This window comes from Meleagris gallopavo, chromosome 4, assembly GCF_905368555.1.
Source record: "Meleagris gallopavo chromosome 4, MGAL_WU_HG_1.1, whole genome shotgun sequence".
NCBI lineage: Eukaryota > Metazoa > Chordata > Aves > Galliformes > Phasianidae > Meleagris > Meleagris gallopavo.
In genome coordinates this window covers 59,433,667-59,443,949 of record NC_139407.1, presented here as the reverse complement: position 1 = coordinate 59,443,949, position 10,283 = coordinate 59,433,667, and the positions used below count along the sequence as shown (strand labels likewise).

Sequence of the window (10,283 nt, the reverse complement as noted above, 5' to 3'; positions counted from 1 at the left end):
GAGTGGTTCAGGTTACAGTGAGGGGACGTGGGACGGCAGCTGTCCCCGTGGGGTGCTGGTAGCTCCGATGTACTCTGCAGGGTGCGAGCCCCAGGGGAATTCCAGCCCTGCTAGGTGCCTCGTACTAGTGCCTCTCGAACTGTTTTGTTAAATAAGATTCCTCAGAAAGATGTTGAATTGGGCATGTGACAAATATAAATCCTTCCTTGCTTTTCCTTCCTTCCTTCCTTTTTTTTTTTCTCCTTTTCTTCCTTCCTCCCTGCTTGCTTGCTTGCTTGCTTGCTTGCTTTTTGGTGGAAATTCCATTTTGAATGAGACAGGAGTTCTTTATTTCAGGGCACGATGCTACAATATGGATTATTGTCTTTGAGGGCTTTGAAGTAGTAAGATTAAGATTTTATTTTATGCGGTTGACCTTCTGATCCCATTTAAATTGGTTTTCTCCCTTGTTTTATCACTGTTAGCAGAAGCTGGCCCCTGTGACTGCAGAAAGCCCTTGTGAAAAGGGAAAAATGAAAATCCATTATTACAAAAATGTTACATAGGCATTGTAGCTCAACCAGCCTCTGCAGGAATTTTGTCTGCAGTTTCACCTGGTTTTGCCCAATATATCAGTATCAACAGCTAAAATAGTTCTTCCTCTAGTAACTTTTTATACTGACAGCAGTATAATTTGGCTATTTTATTGACGTTCTAGTTTCAGTAAGTTACATGCTTCTAACAGTCTCACAGTCCTGCATTAAAAGTATCATACTTAACTCTTTATTTCCAGCAGTGCAAAAGGTGATCAGCTGAAACTGGTATTTGTTCCCACCATCAAGCTTGTCTCTTGATTTAGCATTACTAGTTTAACTAGTTTTAGTTGAAGAAATTATCTCCAAAGGAAACAATCACAAATAGTTTAAGTGTCCCTCTACAGATTTATGCCAATAAGAAGATAAATTCAAACAGAACTTGCAAATTAATCCATTTAAATATTCAAGGCACCTGTAGAAACAGACCAAACTTCAAGTAAGATCTGCACTTAGACAAGAAAAAAAAAACGTTCCTGCATTACATGCCAAACTAGATAATTTTTTTTTAACATACAAAGTTTGTGAATCTTTGAAGTCCAGAATAAGTCCAGAATAATCTTTGAAGTCCAGATTAATACATAACTCACTAATACTGATTTGAAGATGTGATTCCTGTATTTCATAAAAAAATAAGCTTAATATGAATAGATTCTCCCACACTAGGGCCCTTGTTGACTTATCGATATGGGAAAATATAATTTTCCCTAAAATCAAGAAGCAAAACTGGACTCCTAAGGTTAATTTTATTTAAAATAATGCTTTGTGAAGAGCAATCAAGGCCTGTGGGTACTTTGTAGAGGGAGTTATTATCTCTGTAAACAGCTGAACGAAGCTTTACTAATAGAGCCTTATGAAACTGTTTTCCCCCCAAATCACCAGCTTAAACCTTTTCAGTTCCAAGAAAGCTATTGCACATCCAGCAAACATATGGCTTAGAGAGATATATATGTATACACACAGTCTAAATGAAGTGATGTTTTTTTACCTCAGAAAGCATTATGGTCTTTGTAATTCAGGTGAAGTTTCCAGGAAAGCTTAAGTGTTGGCATTTACTTTCTTCCTAAAGTAGCTGAGAATGTCTGCAGAATGTTATCCCATTTTGAACCTATTTTCATCAGAACATGTAATTGTCCTCCTTGCTGTTTCACAGGGGTCACAGTGTTACACTGTTTTGTGCGGAGTGGATAAAAAATAAACATTTGAGCAGAATACTTTCATTAGTAAAATGGATTCAAATCACCTGCAGTTTATGAAAGTGCATACAAATCTGAAGGTATCACTTGCTATGAAAAGGAACGAATGTCAGCACATCAAATGGAATTTATGCCAAAGATAATGTTTCCCCACTGCTTACATTCAAAAATAGCAAGAAGCTGGATGGCAGATCTGCTGCCAGCATGCCATGACAGCTGCCTACATTGATACGTTATTCTTGTGCTCCTGATCTCTTAGCATGACTTGATTATAGTCCTCCTGTACTAATTCTTACACTTTTCTCATTTCCCATGCAAAGGGTGTTTGCTTCCTTCATATGAGCTACGGCACGCGTGGGTCTCTGTCACCTCAGAAAGACAGGTGACGTGAGCAGGACCTGCTGGCTGTGAGCTACAAAGCCACATCTTTGTGCTGAGCCAAGGAAGCACACGGCGTACACAGCAACTAACATACCTTCACATTTCTTCCTGTGGTGTTTTTGGGGTGGACGTCTCTAAGAATAAAGGCACTTCTAACTAAGTTTGCTCAAGCTGACTGTTTCCGTATTCTAAAATCTAAAAATTCCAAGTGAAGACAAAGGCCTCGTTACACAGCACTTAAGCTCACTTTGCATGATGTTTGCTTTCGCAGTTGCCTATCATAGAGCTAGGAGGACAGCTCGCAGACCCGCAGGCTGGACAAGAAACTCTCTGCAGCCTCGCAGGTGGAGCAAGAGCACGAAAGGCCGCCGAGCTCTCTCAGGGCCCCGCAAGGAGGAAGGGCAGGCGATAGCATCGTGCAGTGCCGCTCCGCTCCCGCTCGCACCTGTTGCGGCCGGGCGCGTCCAGCCGAGGCGGCGCCGCCTCCGCCGAGAGCTCCGGGTGGAGCCGCCCCTCCTTCCCATCCGCCCTCCCCCGGCTCCCTCAGCGCCCCGAGGCAGCTCGGCTGCTGCGCCGCCCGCTCCGCTGGGAGAAGGAGGAGGCGGCCCGAGCTGGCGGCGCTGGGAGCAAATCACAGTTCAGAGCACTGGGCACCTTTCGCAGGGCTGCACACATGTCCCAAAAGCAGGGTATTTGGAAACGCTTTCTTTTCTCCCGGCTCTTTGTAGTCCCCTCGCGTCCGCCCGCTCCCTTCCCCGTCCCCTTCGTTTCTCCTCGCACCCCTCCCCACTGCTGCGCTTCGTCCTCTCTCCTCCGCCGCTCCCCGTCTCCTCTCCCGGCTGCCCCCCGACTGACGCTGCCTTTCCTCTCCTCCAGTTGGCGCCCCCCCAGGCGAGAGCGCAGTTGACTGGTGCCTCTACCAGCTCAATGGAGCGGCCGAGTTCGAGGTTTCCGAAGGTGAGTACGGGGCGCTGAGGTGGGATGCAGCCCGGTGGCCGTTCCCACGTCCTGCTGCCCGCGGGCGGCTCGCGGGCTCGAGGCCGGTGGCCTCGAAACGTGGCGGCTGCGCTTGGCCTAATTGAGGATGGCTGTGGGTGGTGCTCAGGGCAAGAGGGGGAGAGGGGTTCGTGGTGAGGCTGCTGGTGCGAGCGCCTTGGCTGGTTGGCTTTTGTGGGGAGATGTTGGGTTTTGTCCTGTTTTGTGGCGTCGGCCTGCTTGGCTCTGCTGTTGCTCGTAAGGCCGTGCAGGGCGCGTGGAGAGTTGTTGTGTTTTCTTAACTTTGATGAGACTTGTAACTTGGAGAGTCTCTTTTTGAATATTCTATAAAAGGAGCAAGAAAGTCTGCCTTCTGCCTCTGAACCATGTATTCTTTTGAATGTATGCTGTATTTCAACCTAAGCGTCAACCTTTATTTTCCAGTACATCCTGTACGTAGAGTTGCGAGTGTCAGTGAGCGTATTTCCATGTGTCCACTGATTTTGTTTCCAGTAGGTTAAGTGGAGCAAGAACCTCATCTCCGTGATGTCAGTTGTTAGCATGCATTTCTGAGGGGATTGCATTGCTGTTTGCAAGGTGAACGCATGACAAGTTCAGGCCTGGCTGAAAAACTTCCTGGTAGTGAGAAAGGTGAAACGCTGTGCTAGGCTGGATTCAGTTTAGACAGCAGGAAAAGCTTTCCAGTGATGAAGCTCCAGAATGGATGAGATGGATAAACAGTGAAATCTCACTCACTTGAGATACTGAAAGTTTGTTTTGTGAATGTTGGTTGAAGTGAGAAAGCTGCAGATCCTGCCATAGAGCAGGTGGATAGATTAGTGATTTGAGGTCTCTTTCAGCGTTGTTATCTGTGATTCTGTGGGATGCTAACTTTTCTGTTATGTCTATGTCTTGTGTTTTTTCTATTTGGAGCAGTGATTTAAACCCCAGTGTACTGATAATAAACTGCAGCTCAATCAAGGCTTTGGGCTAAGTTTATTTTTTCCTCAAACTATTCCATGGTGGTTTCTATTTGAAGGTTTACTTAATAGTGTGCATAATTATGCTTGCATGCATACCGAAGTATTTCTTAAAATGTGTTGTGGTTTGGTGCCTAGGTAATATTTTGTTCTTTTTTTTTTTCTTTGATTTTTTTTGTGTGTAACTGCATAACAAACCAGATGTGATGACGATAAGTGGGGGTGGAAATTACATCCGTGTGAGGGAGTGTAATGAGTGAGTGACAGCATTTCTCAAGCACCATAGAAAGTTGAAAACAAGCTTTAGGTTGGCATTTAATTTTATTTAAAGATTTGAATGTGTGGGATATGCTTCTTAACCTTACTTGTCTTGGTAAATACCAGTGTTTCAGCACTGATTTGATAGTATTATGTTTTATTCAATGCAAGCCTTGCATTCCTTTGATTTATTGGGACATCTTTGTCATATGGCAGAATCAACCATGATTAGTTTACTAACCCTGACCTTCAGTTTTCTTTAACACAGACAATTTATGGATGCCCAATTTTATACCATAACATAAGTGGAAATCTTGTATGCTTTCTCCTTCTTGCTCAGCATGGGAATACGTGAACTTCAGAAGACAGGCTGAAGCACCGTGATTTGGTCACACAAACTGCAGAATTATAATCTTCTGCAGGCATTACACCCCATTTTGGTTAATAGGCTTATATATCTGACATGCATTTTGTTCTTTTTTTCCATTTTCCGGAATAAATGTTGTCTACTAAATATTACTGATATGTAGGGACATGTACAGCAATATAACCAGCACACTTTGCAGAAGTAAAGAACAACATTTTAAAGGAAGTACTACAGTAACAGGTGGCTTGACCTCTTGCATGATAGTAGTGGTTTGGACAAAGTAAACACTTTTTATTTTCTGAAGTTTTCCTCAGAAATAGCTTTAGTTACACAAAGCCAACTCTAACGATTAGCTGAAAATTGATTGTTCCTAGGACTTTCAGTGCAGATTTTTCTTCCATTCTTATCCAAAATAAATCCTTTTACTTTCAAGAAAGGCCATAACGACTGTGATTACAGATGCATTGGTTAGGGCTACCCAATCAGTGAACAAAAGGACTAACTAATGTACATTAAATATAACTGTGTGTTCATGTAGATAGATATCTGTGCAGATAACCATTTATATATTAATAATTCTAATTCAATGATTCTTCTGGGCACCTCTTGCTGCTTTTGTTACTGAATGCGTGCAGTGGTCTTGTGGTACTCTGTCAGTAAGACTCCAGAGTTGTGTACAGCAACATTTCTGTCTTAGGCTAGGAAAGAAAATTATTCTTTTTCCAAAAATAGATGTTAGATGAAAAACATTCATTTACATAACACAAAAGCAAAATTGCATATTTCAAATGCAAGGAAAAATAGAGCATAGTAAGTAAAACATAACAATCAAAGCCCAGATAATCATGTTTGATTTTGTCTTGCTTCCTTGAAACAAAACCCCATTTAAAATATTGCTACTTCTATAATTAACATCTAAGTGCAAAATATATTTTATTCATGCTAAAGATTTCAAAGCACTTTGCTCACATTAAGTGCAGCCTCACAAAAGCTACACGAAGAACAATATTAGAGTACCCATCTATGATCTAGCAAAATGAAATATAGAAAGATGTGATTTTTTTTCTGTTGGTAGGAACTCGATGTCTGCTATTGAGCAGTGAGTACTTTGAACTTCTGAAAAGTCAAATCTCATGCTGTTTGCCCAAAATATCTTGTGAACTGCGAGCAGGACTGCTTGTACAAGACCCTTTGCTTTGAGTTACAAATCATATTAACTTTTCGTAAATGTTGTGTAAGTTAAAATATGTTTTAGATGTTCTGATAGGTAAAATCAAATCTGTTAGATCTTGCACAGGACACAAATAGCATTGCAGTCACTAATGACAGTATGCTTAAGAAAAGGTTGAATCAAAATTCATATTTCTAGTTTTCAATCTTGATAATTCCTCAGAAACTGATGAATTGAAATTGGTTTACAGTTTTAATTTTCACCCAGTTGGTAAATTTATGCTGCTGAGTGACTGAAAACCACGACAGTAGTGCCTTGTGAGTCATGTGATGTAAACTTTCCTGATATTTGCCTTATACTGCTCTACCATTCTCTTTTCTTCCTATAGTTTGAAAGATGAGTCATTGAGTATGTAAGGTGGATTAAACACTGCTTTTATTGTAAATATTCATTTGAGCAATGTATTATTTGAAGAAGCCAGAAGACTTGGGAACTGATGATTCCGAGTTCAGTCACTGTAAGGTTTAGATGCAACAGTTTATTGCTTACTGTAGTTTTCAGAGACACTAAGTCTGCTTTTGGTTTAGTACTGTCTTTTCCAGTATTATGTGAGTTCCATGGGAAGCAATTTGATTGCACAAGCTTGCAGCTGAAGTGATGTTCTGGTGGGCCTCTTCTTTATTACTCGTGTGTAATTAAACGGGAAGTCTCCATCTGTAGCTTCACTGACATTTCAGTCCTCTCTTGGCCGAACCAAACAACTGTCCTCTGGTTCTCCTAAAAAGACAGAAAAAGCAACTCTCAACAGTTTGTAAGCATTTCTTTTGAGGTGTGATCACCATGAATGGATGTATTTCTGTGAGGCCTTAGTTGGATGGACATGCTTCACAGTTCTGGTTTTCCAGTTGTCCAAAGTGGAGTTAGACTGAAATGAACCATGCCTCTTCTGAACCTCGCAGTTTCGGAAGAGACTGCTATACCCATTGCCTCAGCGCCGTGTACACTGAAAGCTTTGCATACAGCACTGCAAGGTAATCACAGGACTCGACTGTGCCCTGATGTACCTCCTGATACCATTTATGTGAATGATATCATTATTCCAATCCTATTTCGTACATCCATGATTATACATTCAGCAACTCCCTGTTTTTCATCTCTTCATTGTACAGTCTCTTATGTTGGTGTTTGGTTGGTTAACTATCAGTGATATCTGGGAGCTGCTGCAGGGCAGGGAAAGGTCTCCTTTCTGAAAAATGCTATCACTATTGTTTTCATTATGATGGTTTAAATGGCTGTGTAAGACAACAGGTAATTCTGTACAAGAAAATACGGGTTTTCAATTTGGTGTTGCAGACTCTGATGTGTATTTCCAATATGAAAAGTTCTGCATTACTATAGACCAAGGTGTGCTGAGGCTATGTTAGTTCATCTGATGGCCTTACTTCTAATTATACTTACCACAAAATAGAATGTAGGTATGTTTATCTCTGAGTTTTGTCTTTGTATATGCATGACTTGGGTTTTGTAAGGGTCTTTCATTCAAGTATTACTGTGGATTACTATTCAAAATGCTTCTTGCCTGACAATAAAATACTCAAATATACTCATGTATATAGTTTTTATAAAAAAATAAAGGTGAATGGCTTATTTACTTGTTGTTGTTTTCTGATTTTGTGCTTTGAGCAAGAGTTGGCTTAATTTTTATGGAATAAATCAATTTAATGAAATACATGGAGGAGATGGAAGCAGACTGTTGTGTGAAGTCTTTGTCTGCACAGTGTTCTACTGGAACTTAATATGGGTGCTGGAGTATGTTTTCTCCAAAGAATCATTAATTGTCATTTGACCAAGAAAAAATATTTTGTTAACACTGTGTTAATTCTTTCCTTCTTTCAATATCCAACTGAAAATTTTAGCTCCTTCTGAGTAATCTGAAGCATTGTTTGAGAGAAGCTTGAAAAACATACTAAGCTTTGTAAAATTTTTTGCTAGGTTTCCAGATATTTTTTTTTCCTGTTCTTTTCAAGGACTCGCTCCCTCTAACATACCGTATTTGTTTTTGTGATCCTCTGGCTCTTTGATGTCTAAAGTTGTAGCCTTCACAATCGCAGTGTCTAGAATGTGGTCTTCAGCCACATTTTCCTCTCTAATCTCCTATTGATCCTTTTTCTTTCCTTCCAGTCTGCCCCATTGTAATAGCTTTACTTACATACTCAGTCATATTTTCTAGTCTCAGTTGGTTTTGTTTTACTTTCCCTTTGTCCCTCTAACTCTTCTCTCTGCCAGGCTGGTTATGGGGGGTCTCAGTCCATTGACTGTGGCAGAGTCTGGTGAAGGGATCTCCCCTCTGTGCCGCTGGAAGTCTGCCATTTGCAGCAGGTGCTTGCACAGCAAATCTTAGCTCTTTTCCCTCTGTCTCTCACTATTTCCAGGTCTCCAAGGCTTACCGTTTTATAGGATCTTTTCAGTTCCATCCAAATAATTCCTGGCAATTTGGGGTTTGTTTGTGGTTGAATGATCAAAATTTCCTTGGGCGTTTCAGTTGGCTGCATCCTCTAAGATGCACTTGGTATACACATCATGAAAGATGAAATCACGCTGTTGTGTGCCTGATTATGCAGGTATTAGCAAGTCAAACATCATGCTTTCAAGTTATCCGGTTCAGAATTTAACAGGAACGTCTTTTATGCTCCCTCTTTCTCATTAAATACACAATAATTTAATTTATGCCATGATTTTGTTATAAATAACAACGCTGATGAAGTAAACTGATTTCAGTGGTGCCACAACTTTGCCATTTAAACTAATTTTTGTATTTAAATTAAATATTATCATTCAGCTTGAATATAAATTGGTATGGAATTGCCTGTTGGTCCAGCTGGGACGCAGAAAAATCACCAGGTCTTCACAAAGCCGCCTCTAATGTTATCAGTCAAGTCAGAAAGCACTGTGCAGTTACTGCTGATCTGTATGAACCTGTTAAACATGAGACAAATTCTAAAAATGTAAGGTTGCTTTGTTTCAGTAGTTTCAACCCAGAAGCTTATGTTCTGTGAGTACGAAGCCAAAGGTCGTTACTGAGCTGTTCAGGGGATTCAATCATCTTTCTGTCCCAGTATATGTTTAAAAAGAACCTTTCTGTCCTCAACTACGAAGTCTTTATTCAAAACCGTGGTATGTAGCTCACTTTTCTCTAAGTCTCTGTGTGATCACTTGATGGTATGGGACGGAACCCAAAAGAACGGAAGGTGTTGTGTGCTGGCTGAATTCTGCGTCTTGCCATTTAGGTTGAATTGTCATTGTGTGCTGAACCAGAAGAGGGAGCTACTTCACTAATTTCCAGCAGTTTTAAGTATAACGAAGTCTCTTAACCCTCGTGGATCTTTTCTCTTTGGTTGGGTGGAGGGTGGAAGACCGAATCCAGAAACTTCTTGTGATGGCTTTTTTTTTTTTTTTTGTCACTCAGTTCATAGTTTGTTGATTTCTAAGGATTTTCCTTATAGACTTTCAGATATATATATATTTTTTGTAGACTTTAATTTTTTCAATTTCTAACTATCACTTCAGTGTTCATCTTCAAATGTTGTGTTTGTAGAACTCCATAAAACCTTTGGTTTTATATCATGATAGCACTGATATTTGATAATCACTTGATATCATGATTGCAATTTCTTGTGTTTAATGTGCTGAGTTCTTTCTAAACATAGGTTTCCTGATGCTAGGATGCTGTGAATGTTTGCAGGGTTTTCTGCAGTGTGCAGAATTAACTTGGTGGTCCAGTGAGATGGATCAGGCATACAGGGCATTGTACTAGGGTCTTTTATTTATTTCTGTGTTGAGGGCATTTCTTCTGTTTGTCCCAGTAAGAAGATATAGATAATATTTTGAAAACAGCAGTTCTAACTAAAATAGCAGAACAAATGCATGTTAGCATGTACTTTCTCTTTTTTATTTTTTTCCCCCAAATTTTATTTTAAACTGCAGTGCAATTTAGTTCTAGTGAGTAAATACGGCATTTCTGAGCTATAAAGGACTATAAAGGACTATTGAAGTTTGCTGATGACACCAGGCTGAGTGGTGCAGTTGACATGGTAGAAGGAAGGGATGCCATTCAGAGGGACCTCAACGGGCTTGAAAGGTGGGCCCTGGTGAACCTGATGAGGTTCAACATGGCAAAGTGCAGAGTTTTGCACTTGGGCCATAGGAATCCCAGCTATCCATACAGACTGGAAGGAGCAGTCCTTGAGAGGAGTCCTGCAGAGAAAGGCCTGGGGGTCCTGATGGATGAAAAGCTTAACATGAGCCAGCAGTGTGCCCTTGCAGCTTGGAAAGCAAATGGTATCCTGGGCTCCATCAGAAGAGGGGTGGCCATCAGGGACAGGG

At 40.8% G+C, this 10,283-nt stretch overlaps 1 protein-coding gene across 4 annotated transcripts in view; it reads left to right on the top strand.

The window, feature by feature from the left end:
* The first annotated feature begins 95 nt into the window (after window positions 1-95).
* Window positions 96-10,283, top strand: part of PPP2R2C (protein phosphatase 2 regulatory subunit Bgamma) — a 175,412-nt gene continuing 165,224 nt past the window's right edge. The window contains exons 1-2 of one of the 4 annotated variants that reach the window (XM_085223508.1): window positions 96-2,838; window positions 3,026-3,106. Coding sequence is in view for 1 of the 4 variants with exons in the window: in XM_085223512.1 (XP_085079638.1) it covers window positions 2,823-2,838; window positions 3,026-3,106 (97 nt within the window). In the remaining 3 variants the exon portion in view is untranslated. Of the gene's footprint in view, window positions 2,839-3,025; window positions 3,107-10,283 lie in introns of those variants that run through there. The other 3 variants (XM_085223510.1, XM_085223512.1, XM_085223509.1) reach the window with 3 other exon arrangements.